This window comes from Theobroma umbraticum, unplaced genomic scaffold (genome assembly GCF_002168275.2).
Source record: "Theobroma umbraticum cultivar Fairchild unplaced genomic scaffold, ASM216827v3 scaffold_86.0, whole genome shotgun sequence".
Lineage (NCBI taxonomy): Eukaryota > Viridiplantae > Streptophyta > Magnoliopsida > Malvales > Malvaceae > Theobroma > Theobroma umbraticum.
In genome coordinates this window covers 4,735,927-4,757,033 of record NW_018397263.1, presented here as the reverse complement: position 1 = coordinate 4,757,033, position 21,107 = coordinate 4,735,927, and the positions used below count along the sequence as shown (strand labels likewise).

Genomic DNA, 21,107 nt, shown 5'->3' with positions numbered 1-21,107 from the left:
CTGAATTTATGTTTATTTGCTTTCGCATTGTAAGAACTTTAGCGTTTTGGATGATTAATATATTGATATATAATTAATCATGGTTAATTTGTAATACATGTGAATATATGGTTTTATTTATTATTTAGGTTTGCATGGGTTACAAGGGTAATTTCCATTGATACCTTTGCGTTGGTCATGCCTCGGATTTGGATCATGACATACTTGCAGCCATTTAGGTAACCCATGATGAGGGCATCTTCCAAGTAGATCTTTGTAACTTTCCCTAGCCTCATATAGCGACTTTGAATCTAGTTGTGTGAATTATGTGATGTCATTCCTTATCTTTACTGTCTTAGTTGATGGAAAGAACTTAGCTAAAATCTTTTGAGCTAAATCATCCAAAGTAGTAATAGAGATAGAAAGGAGTGAATTCAACTAATATTTTGCCTTGTCTCACAATGAAAGAGGAAATATGTCTAATTGCATGATCAGTGACTCCATTATGCTTGAATGTGTCACAGATCTCTAAAAAATTTGAGATATGAACATTACGATCATTATTGTGTAGTCCTCCAAATTATACTTAAGTTTGAATCATCTAGATGATTGTTGGTTTGATTTCAAAGTTACTAACTTGTATTGTCGGTTTTCAAATGCTAGAGTGAAGAACTTGCACAAGAGGAACAACATAATCTCTCAAATATTTGGTTTTTTTTTTTGCTTGTTTCCCTTGAATTTCCTGCTCTCCTTGTTGTTTAGCCATTGTTTAGACAAGAGTTAAAGGTTGTGAATTTTCTCTCCGAAGTCTTTAAAAAGTCTTTTCAATTTTTGGATCAAAAGGAACAATCTTTAAATTTTCCACTTCGCATACAATGACAAAAAATACTTGAAAATAAAAAAAAAAACAAAGTTCGAATTAAGGCTATGAATGCTTGGTATTAATATTAGCAAAAGGTAGGAAAATAATTCTTTGAAAACGATGTCAAAAACTTATTCTTAGATTTACCATGCAAGTGCACATATCGTTAACAAGTAATATAATGGTAAAATATAGTGTTGAACCCCACAAAGAATTGTATGAACTTTTGTTAAGTACTAAAATTAACACAACCTAATCTTTTTCAAACAACCATGTTAAAGGGATTAACTAAAAACAAAGGTAAAACTAAAGGATAGCAAAACTAAATCTAAGAAGTGGTTGGAAAAACTTTAGTAGAAAAATTCATTTAAAAATATGTCTAGGATTACAATATCCCTCAACACTTCATCTGAATCATCTTTTTCTTTCTCTTAACTTGTTTCAGTGGATTGAGTTACTAACCTTAAGTCCTAATTTATTTATAAGTCTTTGTCGAGGTTCTTATAAAAATATCACTCTTAATTAATTTACTATATGTCTATGTAAATTCAACTGAAGAAATATTCATTAAGTTAATACTTTAACCTTGGCTACATATGACATATTGGTATATGTCTATCGTATATGCAAATCAAATCACCCAATAAACTAAGTGAATTTGAACATATACTATTCCATTCTTGGCCTACTCTAAACTCCCTTCATCAAGTTGTACTTAGGTTTCCAAATCTACTAATTGGTCATGAAGTAATTAGAAGCATTAAACACAGAATTGAAATAAACAACTCATATTCCATGGACCATAAGCAAAGAGAGATAAAGAATTCAAACTACATGTTAAGTTCAATTGAAATCCTACATAAATAAATTTAGTTCATAACTACTACTAAAAGCATCGGCCAAAGAAACTTAACCATCAATACAAGTTAAAAAAAGTGAAAGAAGAACTAAAGTAGAGAGAGAAGCTAAGATTTGTCAAATCTTAAGTCTTCAATCATCCTTGATTTTATTTGCTTTTTTGCTTGTTTGATGGCTACTTTTTTCTCAAGAAAACCATCTTTGAATGTGCTCTTTAATTTCTCTCAAATGCCCTTTTTAAATAGCCCTTGCAACCTTAGTTAGAATAAAATTCAGAAATTGATGTTCGAGTTATCAAGCTGGCACAGTGGCCATGGTCCTTGGGCATGGGTGTTTGTATTTCTTCATAGAGCCGTCTCCTTCATCACAGCTGTGGCATTGGCCTATCTGGTCATACTATGATGCCCTTCACATCACGGCACCTCGGCCCTAGCCTTCTTAAGGTCGTGATGCTAGCTCTATTTTGCTACCATGTGCAGTTTTTGCTGCAGTCCATCCTTTTGCAACGCAATTGTCTCCTTGATCTAATATGAACTGGTGAACTAGTAAACATGAAAGTTGTAGCCTTATCTATTAGCTTTCAAAGAAATCACATCAATTAGACTTCTGAAATAAGAATTATGCTTAAAATATTGAAGCATGTACAAGAGAAGCACTAGCCATACTTGTAGGGTTCATCACCAATTGAGATCTTTTCATTTATGAACCTTCAAAAACAATAGACTAAATCAGTAATAATTAAAATTAAAGTAATTTAACATAAAATAAAACTAAAATAACTTAACATGATTTAAACTAAATTAAAAAAAATAGCTAAAAATATCTAATTCTTAAAATAAATCTAAAAAATTTAATCAATTTAACACTTAAACTGTGACAAAATAACGCTATAAACTAGAGTTATAAGGTTTGCTTTCATTTTGTAAGAGGGGGCTTCAGGCAATGGTTGTATAGGGTGGGTGGTTTAAATGGGCCCAACTCTATTTTTCCTATGAGAGGCTACAAACGTATGTAACCCTATTGAATCATTGAATCAATGAAACAGTTCATGGTTTAGTGGTAAAAAAAAAAAAGAAACTCAAAAGAATGAAACCACGCAATAATTAAAATGCATATCTCTAATGGTACCTCTTTATTTAGCAAGATTCATATAATTGATTTCTCTATTGATGTGAACAATGGGACTTCAATGGAAAAGAGCTAAGCGTTGCAAGTTCATGAATCTATACATATGAGTATTTCCATGGGATTTATAATCCAAGAAATTGCTACCTTGAGTCACTTTCAATCATAATAACATCTCTTGCTAACTAGTCCCTGTCCTGAAATAAACAATGATACAGCATCATATATAGCAACTCTGCTAAATTAAGAGTGCAATCACTTCAAATTGAATTTTAGCAAGTAGTTAGAGGTTGAGCAAAGAGGAAAGTAATTACCCCAATGTTCACTACCATAAGTAGTAGATTTAAAAAGAAAGAGAGAGACTTATGTTTTCATTCTTGTGGGATAAATTAATCGATCTCATATATACATAGTCAGTAGTACAAAGTACGCATTGAAAGGCTTTGAACTTGACTACTTGAGATCTTTTCCATAACCCCAACTCTCATTCACTTCAAGTACCTAACTCCTACCTTTCACTTGGAAACCAAATTGTTGATGTATCTACCTAGTTCGGTTATTAGTTGTTACACAATTAAATAGCAAAGAAGAGACTTATCTTCCGTGTGAATTCATCTATTGAAACTCTAGGGAGTAGCCATTCTGTTAACAGTAAGACCTTGGATGTCTTCATCCAAAGTCAATGGGAAGCTTGATCAAATATTTCTGCCATACACAAGGAAACGAATTAGAGCCCTTGGGATTGGAAAAGCAATCACGTGCAGACCCCTCACGCAAACCAAGAACCCACCAATATCCAAGTGGTTTGCTCGTGAAAGTTTGACCATTAGCTTTACCTTCCCTTCTTTCATTTGAATTTCGCTCCCATTTAAAGGGGGCTATAGCTTCCTTTAAAGTTTTAAAACTTCAGTAGTGCTGAATACACCAAGCTCTGAAGTCATATCTGCCGGAGTAAACATGCGTTTACATTTTTTTACTCTGGGAGAAAAAGAAAATCAAGGAAGATATCCCAATTCCCAAGTGCCTTTTAGCAACGTAAGTCTATTTCCCTCTTAATTTGTTAGAGAATGCATTCGGCTTTCTTTCATATATAGGGCCTTTGAAGCAGACTTACACAAGTGTTTCTTTACTTGTAAAATCTTTTCAAAGTGCCAGGGAAAGGAAGCGAAGTTTTCATTTTCTTCTTATCTTCTTGATTTTTTTTTTTTTCCTCTGCGCCTTATTTAAACCTCATTTCGTCAAACTGTTTTTCATTTGCTGGGTTCATCTCAGAAGGGTAGGTGCGAAATTACTTGAACAGGTAGAAACTCAATTTTACGTGCTAATTTGCTATAAAGCTTATACTTTTTACCATACTCTCAAGCCTGACAATTTCTTTAAAAAATAATCTATTTTAGATGGAAAATCGAATGCAAAGAATTTCTAAAAGTCAAATGCGAGGACAAATATTGAATTTCAATAGGAAAAACTTATTAAAAGCTTTTGTCGACATACAAAAACGAGTTGGACAAAGTAAACTTCACCACTTATAAAATGTAATGCTACTAAATAATTCTTCTAGCTGGTCTATCCCGAGTCTTTGCAGAACTCAGCTTGCTTTTTCTAGCTTGGAGGGTTTCAAGAATTTTGATTTTTTTTCTTCAACAAATATTTTATGGTAGGGGCCGGTAACTTGAATTTTATCTCATTATTATTTTTCCATGGATAAGCTATGATATAAAATCTCTGAACATGTCTTCTTCTATCTTTTTAGTCTGCTATTGCGGAACTTCATTATATCTTGTTTGCTGGCATGCTTGGAGTCTCTATACCATAACTCCCGATCTCATGTTACCATTTTGTTAAACTTCTTTTTTCAAGAAAGAAGACAGAGTCTAACATAACATGCACAGTTATTCATTCCTTTAAATCAAATTATATTTAAAAAAAAACATTTTTCACAAATTCCTTACCTTAAAATATTTTTTGAACACGCTTGTATTTGGATATATAAAATATCTAACAACATAAACTTAGTTTAAGACTCGTATGGCTGTAGGGATTTTTATTTATTTTTGCCAAATGAGTGTTCATTTTTCCCTCTGTTGATGAGTTTTTGACTAGTTGATAGTAATATTTGGTATTAATTTTAATTCCTATTATCGTTCATGATGTCAATTCTGTTTATCAATGAAAGGAATATTTATATTTTGATGTATTTTTACATTATAACTCATTTTATTATCAAATTTTAATGAGGCGTAGATATTTTTGACCTAAAATTTTAAAATGTTCTGATACATCAATTTGGAACAAGCAATGATCATATAAAGCCAAATAGGGGTTTAATAAAATAACGGAGTCAATACTCTTACCCTTCTTTTGAAAAGGAGTCAGATACTCAACCAAGGTGGAACCAATGAAACATTACTTTACATAAAACGTTTCACTATTTTGGGACAGATTTGGGCCAAAAAACACAATCAACCATACAATTAATATTTATTTAACATGTGAATTTTCTGTTGTGTGCTGCAGTGATTCTAAGTCTAATTTCTTTATTATATCCCTACCATCAAACCATGCAAAGCCCCTCAGAGAAGAAAGCAGGCGTCTATACCTACATAGGTCAGTGGCCAATTTACTCCCTAGCTTGGTCCGTCCGCAATGACAAAAGATCACGCGTAGCCATTGGCAGTTTTCTTGAAGACTACAGCAACAAGGTCGAACTTGTTCAGTTCAACCTTGACACATCCGATTTCACCACAGATAGCCGCCTCATTTTCGACCACCCTTATGCTCCCACAAATCTATTGTTCTTCCCCTCCGAGGATACCTCAAATCCAGACATGATTGCCACATCCGGTGATTATCTCCGTCTGTGGGAAATCCATGATGACCACATCGAGCTTAAGGCCTTGTTCAACGGCAATAAGAGTAGCGAATTTAATTCTGCCATAACTTCTTTCGATTGGGCTGACTTTGACACACGACGCGTGGCTACCTCTAGTGTTGACACTACTTGTACCATTTGGAACATAGAGAGAGAAACTGTAGACACCCAATTAGTCGCGCATGACAAGGAAGTGTTCGATATTTCTTGGGGTGGGTTCAATGTGTTTGCTTCAGTGTCCGGAGATGGTTCGATAAGGGTCTTTGACTTAAGGGACAAAGAGAGATCAACAATAATTTATGAAAATCCTGTTCCGGAAACTCCCTTGTTGAGGCTAGAATGGAACAAGGCTGACCCCAGGTTCATGGCCACAGTAGGAATGGACAGTAATAAAATTGTAATAGTTGACATCCGGTTTCCAACTATACCTTTGATGGAATTATGTAAGCATAAGGGGAGTGTCAATGCCATTTCATGGGCTCCATTCATTGGGAAGCAGCTGTGTTCTGCTGGGGATGATTCAAGGGCTCTAATATGGGAGGCGGTGGGCTCAAATCTTCGATCAGAAAATGGAGGAGACATGGAACCAGAAATGTGGTATGGATCAGCGGCTGAGATCAATCATGCTCGATGGTCTCCAGTTGAGTTGGACTGGATTGCTATTGCTTTTCTGAATAAATTGCAGCTCTTGAAGGTTTAGGGGCAATTTCTGACATAGAATATATACTATTAAAGTTGCTTAGCTAATTCGCCTTGGGGTCATTTATATGTAACTTGAATTATTATGAAAGATGGAGATTAGATTAGTATGTGTTAGATAAGGATGCTATTTTCGAATTGATTTTTCGCCTTTTTGTACTTTAGCTCCCTACCAATTTTAAATCAATCTGATTTTTCTTCCACAAGAAAGAAGAAAAACGAAAAAGCCAATGAAAAGGGTAGACGGAAGAAAGAAATTTTCAATTAGATGGACTACATTGTCGATTTTATATTTATAGGAAAAAAAAAGGGTTGGGTGGAAGGGTAGACGTGTTGGCAAAGTCAACTTTACCAGTATTACTGAAAGATGGCGAAAATGTACAGAGGCAAAAGAAAAGTTGCTTTCTTATGGTAGTAACCGTCAGCTATGCATAGATCTTTCGGGTCCGTGGAGTATGTGTTTGGTCCAATCTTTTGTAGGAGGCAGCATAGACAATATAGGCTGGCTGGTGTCATGCTTTCTCTAATTTGCTTGCTTTGTGTCGACAATCTATTCACCAGGAGAAATATGTAAGGAAGTCCGACGAGAAAAGGATTATAGGCTTGGATTAATTCATCATCTTAAAAAGAGATAAACACGTTAGATCAAATTTTAAGAAAATATGCACTTTTTTCTCTTTTGCAACTTATAAGAGTACTCAATTAATCATATGTACTTCTGTGCTGACTTTAAATAAGGTTACAAGTTCATTGGGTTTTACATCCCTTGTGTCACAATGCTAGTGGGGAGCCATGTGAATATCACGTTGTATGCTCCTAAAGAGCACAGCCATAAATCCTACATGAAAAAGAACCTCCCACAGCAGAGTCAAGGGAGGTTATCTCACATTGAAGTGCACTAGAGTGAGATTGGGTGTCACAATCCACATTAATCCCTATGAGATATTATCCGCTTTGGTACTTTGGTCTCATAGTTTTACCCCACAAAATGCGCCTCACAAGTTAAAGGTTGTGTGAACCCTTATATGTTCAGTATCACTCTAGTACATAGTCGATGTGGCATTCATGGCTCATTTTTCTAGAACCATGACACCCTCCCTTACTCCCTATTAGGAGTTTATCTTCGATGTGGGGACTATACATCATCCTTTACTCCCTACTGGGAGTTTCTTTTCAATGTGGGGACTTTGTGGCTCTACCCGTTAGGAGCATTGTCTTGACAATGTGAGATTCATGTCTATGCGAGGACCATGACATCCTCCCCTACTTTAACAAGGGCCCATCGTCCTTAATGGCACATTGTTAGTACTCAGAATCTGCGCTGATACCAACTCTAAGTGAGGAGTAAGAAAGGATGTAAAGTCCCCACAACAAAAAGAAACTCCCAATGAGAAGTAAGGGAGGATGTTATGGTCCTAAAGAAAGGAGCTATGAATCCCACATTGATTATATACTAGAGTGAAATTGAGAATATAATGGTTCACATCACCTTTAACCAATGAGATGCCTTTTGTGGGACAAAATCGTGAGGCCAATGGGCTAAAGCGGACAATACCTCATAAGAGTTGGTGTGGACCGTGACAATTGGTATCAAAGCATGGGCAAGACGTGCCAAGTGAAAGAACAAACCTGATGACCACATGGAGTGCACCATAGGACCATAAGAGAATTGACTAGTTAAAGGTCGTGGTGGCTACAATAAAAGCTCAAATGGTCCCGTGAGAGCGGATAGATGGAATTAAGATAGCTCAGCGATAATTGTTTAAAATGATAAATATCCTGAGTTATGAGACCAGGTATGTGTTGAGCAGTTTCCAAGGCAAGTTTAACTCAAGCAAATCTCCTCCTGATTATTGCAGGCAATAGCAATGCAAACTTAAGAGAAAGAGGGAAAAGGGCTAAAGTGCCGAAGCCCAAGTGTTATGGATAGGCTAGAGACGCAAAAGAGCAAAAAATGTTCCTTTTTGATATTGAATAGTACTTTTGTGTTGTGCTTATAGAGTTAGAGGACGACAAGGTGGTGATGGTTGAAATGTAACTTGCAAAGGATGCCAAATTATGATGGCATTCCAAATTCGTTGATGGCAAGTGTCACATAAGGACATGAACGGACCTGAAGCGAGAACTCAAAAGCTAGTTCTTTCTAAAAAATGTAAAGTACATGGCTTAGTGAAAGTCGTAAGAACTAACTCAAATCGGGTTTGCTCGAGAATTTGTGAGAAGCTTTTTTACCCTAATGCTAGATATTAGGGACATGATAAAGAAAGATAAGTTGTTCTATTTTCTTAAGGGTTTAAAGCCATGGGCGAGGACAGAGTTTCAGTGATTAAAGATACATGATGCGACTTCAACAATGGTGGCTTATGAACACTTTACTGATTACAATGATAAGTCACATAAACGGAAAGACCTTTCATTGAGAACTAGTAGCTCAAGTTCCAATAGTGCAGCAAAATTCCTAAGAGTTAGCAGACCATTGAGTGGCGGAAGAGCAAAGAGACCACCCGCTCAGGACACATTACAACCAAAAGTAACTAAGCGGTGGGGTTCAAACCTCGAGCCCTAATATCTTGTTTCCTTTGTAATTAACCCCATTGGGTAGCTGATTACCTGTATTGAGCAACTCTTAATGCGATATGTATTACTAATGTAGAAGCACCTCGGGCTTAACACCTAATGGTGGAAGTTAAAGAAAAGTCGTTGCATATGGGCTCAATTTGATTTCTTAATGCCTTGCAAGAGTAATTGAAAAAGATAAAGAAAGAGCCTTATTGAGGTTTCATGTTTGTGGATGTCTTAGTGAATGATAACAAGACCAAAGCCATGCTTGACACAAGGGCCTCTAATATCTTCATCACCCCAAGTGAGGCAAAGAGATGCGGTCCCAAAGTAGAGAAAGACTTTGGGCAGATAAAAGGAGTTAACTCGTCAACTTTAGCCATTTTAGGGAACTCCAAAGATGTAAGGTTAAAATTAGTTCTTGGGATGGGAAGGTGAACATGACTATGGCCACTATCGATGACATTGATTTCGTTATGGGTTTAGACTTTATGACTAAAGCATAGATCATCCCATTCCTTGTTGCGAGCTGTTTAATGTTCTTTGAGGAATAACTGTGTGTACTACCCACTACAATTTTACCTAAGAATGGGAAGAGGATTATATCAACTATTTAGTTCAAGAAAGAGATTAAGAAAGGAGAGTCCTCTTAAGTGGCAATGGCCATCTACAAAGGTAGAGAGAGTATAAATTCAATACTCGAGGGAGTTGGTTTTAGAAGAATTTCAGAACATGATGCCAGAACAACTACCTAATTATAATTCTATTTTATAGAATATTTTAGTCTAATTTTGTTATTAAATATTAGCTAAGTCTTTAATTTTTAATTATAATTTAGTTATTTTTATAATTAGTTTATCTTTAAATGAGTTATTTTAATTTTATATTATTTCTTCTAATTTAGTTATTATTTATTAGTTTTTATATTTTTTGTAAGAACTAAGGAAATTGGGCTTAATTTTGGAAAGTAAAGTGTTAAAAGACCCAAAAGTATGCTTGTATATGCTTTACTGTTTTGGCCATAACTTGTGCTGTAGAGCTCTAAATGATGTAGTTCTTATACCATGAGAAAGGTACGAGATAAAGCTACAACTTTTATCACTTTACCCAGTTTTGCTTCAAAAATAGATAAAATCACATTAGAAAATGACTACATGTATTATGGCGGGAATTGTAATTTTTAAAGACTGACAATTGGTGTTTGGAGAACATCAATTTTTAATGAAGATATTTGTTGAGAACTACGCCTATTAGAAGAATAAAATGAAGATATTTGTTCAAGCCAATGATTATCATGTTTGGAGGATGATTTTTAATGGTCCATACAAGCCAACCAAGGAAAAGAAAGAGTGGGATGCCAATGTCATCAAAGTGATACAACTAAATGGGAAGGCAATGGCACTCTCATTTGTGCAATTGATGATGATTATTATAATAGGTTGTAATCATTGTTCTAAGGTTTTAGTAACTAACAATCTAATGGTTACTATGCTAGCTATCTTAGCATTTTAATCATAAGCTTCAATTTTGTAATGGGGTTACCCCTTTCGTTATATTAATGAATAATATTCAAAAAGGAAAAATTATGAGTGTGCTAAAGAGATTTGAAAAAAATTAGAGTAGTTTTATGGAAAAACAAAGAAAGAAGAAGGATTGAAAAAAAGCACAGTGAAAGTCAATGCTCAACAAGTGACAAGGGAAATAGAGATGAGGAATCAAGTGAAAATTAATTCTCAATCCAATTTGAAAAATGCATTATGGCTCTTGAAGAATTCCAAGTAACCTTTTCTTTTTATGACTCGATTTCATTCTCAATTGATTAATTGCAAAATGCCTTTGAAGAGCTAGCTTGTGAATTTAAGAAAAAGGATTTGAAATATAAGAAAATGATTTCAAAATTTATTGTTGAAAATGAATTTTTAGTGAAAGAAAAAATTGATTGGGAAAAAAATGAAAAATTTAAAATTTAAAATGGATTTTGATGTCTCTAAAAAGAAATTTGGTATTTTAGAAAAAAAGAACTTAGATGTGAGAATAAAGTTTGAAGATTTATTAAAAGGCTTTCATGGATCTCTTATTTTCTAGATTGACCAAATACAATCATCATTCATTTTATGGTCTTTATTTATGTACTTGTCTAATTAAAAAATATTTAATTTATAAGATTAGGCAAGTGTGGGTTCCAAAAGAAGTTTTGTAAGACTAATTTTCAAAAATTCAAAAAGTTTGAATGTTAAAAATCAAATGAGAATGTCTGTTGTAACTTAGCTAGAGCAAGAAAGAAAATTTTTTTAAAGATTGGATGTTCTCTAGACATATAATAGAATACAAGTGACTTTTATTACAAAATTTTTCAAAATTGAAATTTTTGCTTGATTGTTATCTTTTGAATTGCTTTAATATAGCTTGGTTGCTTCTAAGTTGTTTGCTCTTCTTAAAAGAAACTTTTAAATCAACAATATAAGTCGTTAGATTTTGTTTTATACATAAAATTTTGAGTAATTAATTGATATTTGAAATGTAAAAAAAATTTAAAATAAATAAATAAATAATATTTAAATATTTAATTAATTAATTGATGTATTATTTTTTATGTAAAAAGTATGATTCGAATTTTCTCTTTAAATATATTAAAAGAAAGTTTTAAATAAATAAATAAGACACATCGCCACGGTGGCATTAGGGATTTAGGCTTTGCGAGGTTTTACTGGCGGTAAAATCCCCACAAAAAACATAAAACCGAACCCTTTGTAATTATTTGTATATTGGTTGCTTTCTCTTTGATCCTTCGTTTCCTCAATTTCGCTGAGCGAAATTTCGACGGACAGCGACTCCAACTTTCCCTTCTGCAAAAAATGGCGATGACTATTGAAGGTAATAATAATTTATCATTTCAAACTTTTTCTTTTCTTTCTCTTTGATTCTTCGACTTTGTGCCCCTTCCAGTTCTTTTGAACTGACTGTAAATTTTAACGTTAAAAATTATTGCTTTTTCAAACAATTTTTAAGGATGCTTTGACTATGATCTTGAAATTAAACAGGTTTTCGAAATGAACTTAAATTGTCGGCCAAAGATTTATGATGATTAAGCATCTAATTAAGAGTTTACGATAAAAAGGATATGCAAAATTTGAGGGGTCTTGGGTTTTCTGTGATCAATGTTTTTCCCAATTTAAAATTCTTTTGGCTGCTATTATTGACATTGTTTTGGGACTAATTTGATTTTTTGTTTTCTGGTGCATTTTCTGTTTCGGGCTTGTTGGATGAATCTTGTTTTCTGCAGTGTAAGTTGTAATCTTTGTTGGTAATTCTCAGTTTTTCTTGCAGTTCAAGCAAAATGGATTGTAACGTTACATTTTCTGTTTTTTTTTTTTTTAATACGCAGGCTTGCTGGGCTTGCTTTTATGTTTTCAGCTAGTATACTGTTACAAATTCTGGTATGTTTTTCTAATTATATACAGTTGTAAGCCTATAGTCGGCAGTGGCCCTATATTCTTGTATATTATTTGACTAATAAGGTTTGTGTTTGTTTTAGTTTGGTATTTTAGACCGCGTTGGGATCAATACTCTGATGGGTTCTTGTTTTACTTTTTCCTTGTGATAGGAGCAATGCTAGTGTTTGGATATGTAGGTAGTAATATGTTTTTATACTTTTGTTTGTCATGGTCTTGAACTAAGGATCTGTTTTATTGATGCTTTTGCTATTTGTTTTTTGCTTTTTTTTTTCTGCAAAATAATAAATAGGAAATGAAACGAATAAAAAGTAAAGGGAATAGAAACCAGATACAATTAGCAACAGAAAATAGCAAAAGCATCAACTAAATGGAGCTTAAGTGATTTTGATTCGCAAAACTTAAGCATGCTTCAAAACATGGCATTGTCATTCAGATTGATCTGAGATGATATTAACACATATCCCTCTAGCGTGCTTGATGTCTTGAGAAGAGAGAATGTGAGTGCTCATTCATGTTAAGAACTTCATATGCTATTTGTTAGGATTGGCAATGTCTTGTTTTCTAAAAGGAGCTCTGGTATTTTGAAAATACAATCTTTTTATGGTTGAGCCAGAGTGAACTGGCAGAAAATACGGGGAAATGAGCACAACTTTGTTGCATTATGTTGTAGTTGTCAGTCCTTATGAGTAAAGGGAAGGTTGTTTGAAATTAAGGTTAGTTAAACTCTATTAGCCTGTCAAATTCCTGATCTGCATGAGGTTTAATCAGCTTATGGTTAAGGTTGTGCTATTAGGCAAAGCAAATTGAAGCTCAATGGTCTTACACTTGCCCTGTTATACGCATTCAGTTATCTAGTAAACATAAGTGCATTTGGTGTGCAGGATGATGGATAAGATACAATAATAATTATCATATCCCATGTTTGGTGTGCACTGAAAAGGGGGGATTGGATTGCAAAGAGGATTAGTCATCCTCTTGGGACACATTAACTGAATCCTCTGAAAAAGGAACGAATTTTTACCCCATGAGATTTGATGATAAATGCCTTTACATTTTCTATTTTACTGTTAAAACTTATCTCTAAAAGTTGGCTTAAGCTAACTGTAACGTGACAAGTATCATTGTTTGATTGGCTAGTCCAAAATATTATTTCCTTCTTTTTCCTCCCCTTTTACCCCACCTCCAACCAACTTTCATGTTGGTTGGAGCCTCTCTTCATGCTGGAACTGACCAAGGGAGAGCTGACTGGAGCTACCAGTGCAGGATTGGCACTGAAGTGGCCAAATCTGCCTCTCGAGTTAGATTGTGTACAGCGAGGCCCTTGGCCTGCTTGCACCATCCAGTGGCACTGGCTGCCATAGTGGAGTGGCAAGGGCCAGATTTGGCCCTGCCAGTTGGAGAAAATAGTATGTTGATAAATTAATTTTTTTCTTTTTGAAAATGTTAAATGTAATTTTATAAATTTAATTTTTTTTTCAAAATTTTTGAATTATATTAATAACCTCAAAATTATATTTACTTTAATGGTTATTTTGACCATTCAAAAAATGTCATCCTATTCTATGCTTAATTTTACACACAGCAAGAATGGTATAGGATTAAAATCATGCTATCTTACTCTTAATCATTGCATACAGCAAACATATGTTAGGATAATATTATTCAATCCAGTCCTCTTTCTTATCTTATTTTATCCTATCCTCTCCATAATCCTGCATATCGAACGCATCCTTATTTACTTACACTCATCATATTTTGAAGGGAAGGCTAAGATGCTTCGATTATAAATGCCTTTAGTGATCAAACTCCAGAATTTTGGGGGTGTGTGCAATTTTGCGGTCTTGATTTTTGTCAAGATGGCTTTTATGGACCTGGTAGGGTTCTCCCAATATGAACTGTTTGTTTTGACCTGATAAGGGATTGCGTATGCCTTTGAAACCATGCTACCTGTCTTTAGGGCTGCATACAGCTATTTTATCCCTAAAATTGTATGATATAATATTGTAATGGTACTGCACATGCTTAAAGTGTAACTGAATACTCTCATTGTTAAAAGTACATTGACTAAAGAGAGATGGCGTTTCATGGATATGTGGTCACTAGGAACTTAGAGTCATACTGGCTAATATGCCTCTGGGTGATTAAAAAGGCTCTGTTTCAAACTGTTGTTGCCAGTTCTTATTAATTATTGAATGTAACCCTACTTTTAAAGGTAAAGTGATCTGCTGGGGAATCCGGACGACAAATTGGAGTTTAAGATCAGTTTTAGAAATGCAATAGGAAGCTCCTTTAACCATTGAACTAATCTTTGGCTTTATACTGTAAAACAAACATATTATTTTACCTTCTTTTGGAAGGACTGAGTATGTCTCTACTTTCTGTTAATTTAGTGTAATGCCTAAATCTCTTCAATATGAGGTTGTTTATATCTATGGTCATTATTTTCCTTGGTGTTGATGTCCTTGAGGGCATTGAAGTGACTAATACTTTATTAAACTGGTGATCCTACCCTCTTCCTCTTAATTGCTCTGATGGAGTTGACTTCCTTACTGGTATCTCTACCAGTTGGGCCTGAAGCTGGAAATATTTAAAACGAAAAAGATTTTAGCGGAGGGGATTGGATTGGGGGGGGGGGTTGCGGTCCCTTTTTTTGTACTTGTTTCAAAGGATTTATTATAGAAAGCATTGGCTAATATACTCTAATTTTTCCAAATAAAATGAATCTAGGATCAAGAATTTGCTGCTTATATTCTTCCATCCATGACTGATCCAAGTGTTACAAGTGCTTAAAGTACTTTCGGTGTCTTCTCAGTCCTGTTACTGGATTGCATGCTTGTAAATTCACTCAACTTTGAGTAGATCAGCTCCCAATAATCCAGTGTGAAATATTAATTAGTAAATTTTTGTTAATTTTTGTGTTAGGCTTGTGCGTTATACAACAACTGGTGGCCATGCTTTCAGGTGAGACAGGTTATTACAAGTTGGTCATGCTAGTTATTCATTGGGTTGCTTTCATGGTTGATAATGTGAATTTACTATTATCGACAGCTCTCATGTATGTTCTGGTGCCAATGCCTTGTTTATTCTTTAGGTGGGTCAACTCAGTTTCTAATTAGCCGAGATGGTGGGGGGTGAGTACTTACATGTCTAAGCTTTTAAAGACTTTCTTATGATAAATTTGTTTTCTTATATCTTGCATCATGTGTTTGGTTAGCATAATCATTTCTTGATTGAAGTCACTGCTTAGATCGGGAATGTGATGGTGTGGGCTCTTGATAAAATAGTTCCTGAATTTGTCACCACATTTTCTTCTTCACTGTTTTGTGTGGAACTTTCTGCCATTTAGTTAGCAGGAAGTTTCGATGTGTATATATGAGAGAGAGAGAGAGAGAGAGAGACGAGAGAGAGAGAGAGAGAGAGAAGAGAGATCCTATGTATAACTAATTGTTTCTTGTGTCAATATTTTATTTTTGTTTCTTTTTGTTGATTTTTGTTGCAGTTGGATAGATGCTGCCAAATTTCTTACAGGGGCATCTGCTGTGGGAAGCTTTGCAATTCCCATTATTCTTAGGCATGCTCATATGATTTCAACTGGTGCAATGTTCATTGAATTTACATCGTTCATCATATTTGTCTGCACCGTCTTGTGTTTTCACCGTGCTAGCCTTGAAGATGACTGGTAATAATGCCCTCCATAAGTTTTCACGTAAGTTGCATATGTAAGTTCAATGGGATCTCTGATGGTTGTTAGTTGTTTAAATGTATGGTCCATCTGCAAGAGAAAAGAAACAGAAAATTTTCCATTTGTAAATGTGTCTTGTGTATATCTTTGACAAAGCAGTTGGTTAACCTTCTGCTTCACTTGGTTTGCTCCGAGTATCATTTTCATGTTGTTCGCAGGGACACTTGTATGATAATGTCTTGGTCATTTAACAACAGAACAATTGAAACTCATTAACTTATTTTGCCAAACAAATAGTACTTATTACTTTCAGCAAACTTCAAGGGGAGAGGGAAAGGAGAGAGAATGGCTGGGAGCTGTGGGGATTGGGTCTATCCTTGGGCAGCCATTTTGGGTCTATGTTACAAAGACAAGCGACGAAGATGCCGAAGCTTTTAACCCGCAACCGGACTCAAAATACTAGCATAAAACTGGTGTCATCAATGGTCATGCAGGCCTAGGCAAGTTGTTTATTTTGCGGATAGCCAATTTACTTGAAGGATTCCAAACCCGTCCGGAGAAATAGAAAGGACCTTAAGAGAGTTGTGTGGATGTTGCACAGGCAGTGAAATTCGTGCAAATTAAATGGTTGAAAAATGAAAACAGTATAATGACTGCTCGAGCGCCACTCAAACCTATATTTCAAGAAATGTTATAAATCAAAACCTATATTTGGGTTTCGCTTTCGTTGGCCGAAAGAAAAAAGAAGAAGAAGAAGCCATATTTGGGTTAATTGTATCATTGAGAATATTATAATCTAAGTTTATTGTAATTTAATAATATCGTAATATAATAAAATCATATTGATTTAGTTTAAATATGTACAGTTACTATAATTATGTTAACACTTCTTCAATTCATAGTGATATAGTACATGTCAACTTTGAGTTTGAAAATTAAGTTCTAATGTATTTATTTTCAGCAGGATGAACCCGCCGGACCCAACCCCGCCAAGGCCTAAAGTCGCAAACTCTTATGAAAAACAAAGCGAACCAAAAGATGAAGAAATAGCAACCGAACGTTTGGAACTCCAAACAAAGGGACACAAGGAAAATATGTGTTGGTTGCATCGAGGAAGACAAACTTCTACGGCTAGGGCTAAGTGCTGTAGGATATTGTCAGAGTCTCACAAAATCAGAGAGAAGAGACGGTGTGTGCGGCATTGATTTCAGGCGGATCTCAGGTCGAATCAACTTGATAACATTCAGCGATAGCAGTTGTTTTTGAAGCCATGGAAGACTCTGGTTGGACTTGGCTGCAAGAGTGGCTTGAAAATATCAAAGACTGGGATGAAAGCATGGTGGTTAGGAGTAGGTAAACATGGCTGGCATGATACGGGGTGCCTCTTATTTTCACATTCAAAAATATCACGGAAACGGTAGGTGAATTCGTGTGCATGGACGGCGATACCTTGAAGTTTCAAGACTTTAGCAGAGGAACCATACAGGTGATAATAAATATGAAACACAAAATCTAGGAGAATATCCTTTTAAAACTTGGGAACAGAGAATATTCAATCAAATTTCTTGAAATTGATCATGACTTAGTTAATCTGTTCCAATGTTGTTTCAAAAGCCAATATTTCAAACTTAAAACATGCCAAGATTTTTGGGTCGGTTTCAAGAATATTTTTACACGGAGAAAGCTTAAAGATGAATTACTGGAGCATATGACTGACTTCTACCATAGAGGTAAATTGGAAAAATGCATCAATTCCACCTCCTTAGCATTTATCCCAAAAGTTGATATTTTTAACACTTTCAGGGAGTGTAGGCCAATTAGCTTATTTAAACCACTTTATAATATTTTGGCTAAGATCCTAGCAAACTGGTTGAAGCAAGTGGTGGACAAGATGATTAGAGAAATCAATGTTCTTTTTTTAGGGAGAGATAGATCATGGATAGTATTTTGTTTAAAATAGAAGTTACCCATAGTCTATATATATAAACCCTTCAAAAAGATAGGGATCATTCTTAAGATTGATTTTGAGAAAGCATTCGATGGCGTGGAATGCAATTTCTTGATTACCGTTTTGGGGAGTATGGATTTTGGAGCAAAATAATGTCAATGGATTTACGAATGCATTTCCATGATGAAGGTTGCCATACTTGTTAACGAAGCGGCTACTAGAGACTTTTCCACCACTAAAGGCCTTAGGCAAAGGGATCCACTTTCCCCCTTCATCTTTATCATTGCAGTTGATAAAGGAATTAAAATCTCCCATACAGGTATGTTTATTTCACATTTGAAGTTTGTGGATGACCTAGTGATTTTTATGGAAGCAAATGTGGATGGGACAAAAAATGTTAGAGATTGCTTTGATGCTTTGCAATGACCTTTGGCCTTATGATCAATTTTGAGAAATCAAACATTTTTTCTATGGATATTGAGGAAAGCAAAGAAAGGAGTATTACAGAAATTTTAGGTTATAGACTGAGCTCTCTTCTTTTCACTTACTTGGGGTTTCCAATTGGGGCTAATCCTAGGAGTGTAAAGACTTGGGAGCTAATAGTTAGAAAGTTTAGAAACATTCTCTCACAATGGCAAAAGAACTACTTATCCTTTTGGAGGATGCATAGCACTAATCAATTCAATTCTTAACTCTCTTCCTCTATACTATTTGTTTATTTTCTAGGCCCCAAAAGATATGACTAAACAGCTTGAAAAATTGATGAGAGCTTTCTTATGGGGAGGGGGAGAGAGTACTGCGAAGATTGCTTAAGTCAAGTGGAGGGTAGTTCGCCAACTTAAGAAATGGTGAGGTTTGGGGGTAACCAACCTTGTACAAAAAAAATATAGCCTTTTTAAGTAAATGGCGGTGATGGTATGACCAAGATCATAATGCACTTTGGAGGAAGCTATTATGTGAGAAGTATGATAAAGGTCCCATGGGTTGGATTCCATTAAGCCACCACAGAGGCAAGATCTCCAACGTCTGGAAGAACATTGTATACCTTCTAGACTTAGAAAGAGTTGAGAAGGTCATAAGGATGTCCATCTTATTAATGATTAAGTTCTGAAAGATATTGTATCAAAAGTTCTTTTATTTAGATATGGGTGTCAGTGGTAGGTGCCACATTTTGATCCTGATATATGGTAGGTTAGAAATGACTTGATTTTTAATGCCAAAAAGTGGGAGGTGGAGGAAGTAGTCTTTATGATTTAAATAAAGACAAAATTCTGGATTGATGACGTTAAGATAGAAGGGGGAGTAGAAGAGATCGGTTGGTCGTCTATACCTAGGTTGTTAACTAGGCCACAAGTTACTAAGTAACCTAGGAGGGGAGTGGAATGAATCCTCTTAGAGAGATAGAATTGAAATTTAATGCTGGTGGTTTAATAAGAGGACAACCAGAATCAGCGAGTTATGTAGAGGTTCTTAGAGATAATAAGGGTATTGTAATGCATTTTTCTTTGGTCTTTTAGGAGAGCTTAAGTCTAACCATGCTGAAGTACATGCTATTAAAAATGCATTACAATTGTTTGCTTCTTCTTCATGGAATCGTTTGAGAATCTTTAGTGATATTGTCAGATTTTGTATTTATCTTTTATGGATATTTAAATCCGACGACATACCATGAGCTCAATGGAAGGTATTCTTTGAAATTGACAGGTTACAAAGACAGATTGGAGATTTCACCTTCAAACAGATTTACAAGGAGGCTAACTTGATTATGGACTTTTTTGCAAAAATGGGAGTTGACTGACCCACCATGTTTGATTCTTGTTGGTAATGGAGTTTCCAACATTTCTAGTGGAAGGGAGCTATGTTTTCCTCTTTTGTGAGGGTTGCCTTTGGCTTTATTTATTTATTTATTTTTTGAAAGGCTTAGATACTTACAAAACTCTACCCAAGAGGTGAAAAACCAACACAACACCGGTCATAAAAACATACCAGCATGGCTGCTGGCAAAAACAGATTGCAAAAAAGAATCCCAAGAAAAAGCAAGTACCGAGCAATATTCAGACCCACACCTACAAAAGACAAAAGAGCAACCCGTGCAAAGATATGTACACAAAACTGAACAAAGCAAAGCAAAAAATAGCAACACAAAGCAGGTTAAAAAAAAAAAAGGTCCCTAACAAAAAGCTCAAGGTGTCCCTTCCAAGAGGTTCGCCGAGGGTAACTGACTTTTAACACCCAAAATAGTTTCTAATCCCTTTGAATGCCATCCTTTGCTAACCTGCCCGCCTCCTCGTTGGCAGACCTTGGAGTGTGATTGATTTGCCAATTCTCAACCTTGTTCAATAGGTTAGCAATTTGAATAATCTGCCTTAGTCTCCATGGGATGTCCATTGGATTTTGAATCCACTTGACAGCATTAGAGGAGTCAGATTCCAGAATAAAGGAAGGAGAGGAGTTCCACCTTGAAGTAATAAATAAAAAGATAGCCTCTTTAATAGCCAGAAGTTCAGCCATATTAGAATCCGCCCAGCCAATAGCTTTAGAAAAGACAGCAAGAGTGTTACCAAACTCATTCCTTAAAAGTCCACCGATGCTTGTGTCCCCCCGGATTCCCCCTAAATGCATCGTCCGTATTAAATTTAAGGCAATCGGCGAAAGGCTTGGACCATTCTTGGTCACGTTTAAGATATTGTAGATGTTGAGGAACAATACCTTCGGAAGGAAATCGTGCAAGATCACTAATGGACAGGTTATGCTCAGGCCATTTGGCCTTAATCCACCATGCCATTCTAACTTTAATAACCTCCATAACTTGCTTACCATCTTGTTCTTTACCTCTAAAAGTAACATCATTTCTTACACACCAAATCGCCCAATTAGTAGCATACTAGGCCATTTTCCATATCTGATTATTTTTGTCGTAAGAAGCGTACTCGAACCCAATCAACATTCCAAAGAACGCCCCATTCCCTTCCACCACAAAGTTGACATAATCACACCTATTAACCAAGATTTAACCATGTTTTTCCATATATTTGAGGGCTTGGCACCATTCCCAACCTTAAGAACAA

General features: G+C 35.2%; 1 protein-coding gene and 1 pseudogene across 2 annotated transcripts; both read left to right on the top strand.

The window, feature by feature from the left end:
• The first annotated feature begins 3,733 nt into the window (after positions 1-3,733).
• Positions 3,734-6,654, top strand: LOC110420434 (WD repeat-containing protein LWD1 pseudogene; annotated as a pseudogene). Its single transcript, XR_016351459.1, has 2 exons — positions 3,734-3,859; positions 5,342-6,654. The product of XR_016351459.1 is annotated as a WD repeat-containing protein LWD1 pseudogene (transcript).
• Positions 6,655-12,345: 5,691 nt separating this feature from the next.
• LOC110420508 (Vacuolar protein sorting 55 (VPS55) family protein) lies at positions 12,346-16,367 on the top strand. Its single transcript, XM_089784317.1, is given in 5 exon segments — positions 12,346-12,391; positions 15,332-15,366; positions 15,453-15,497; positions 15,499-15,540; positions 15,909-16,367. Coding segments are annotated over 5 exon segments (339 nt in total). The 5' UTR covers positions 12,346-12,358; the 3' UTR covers positions 16,093-16,367.
• Positions 16,368-21,107: the final 4,740 nt, after the last annotated feature.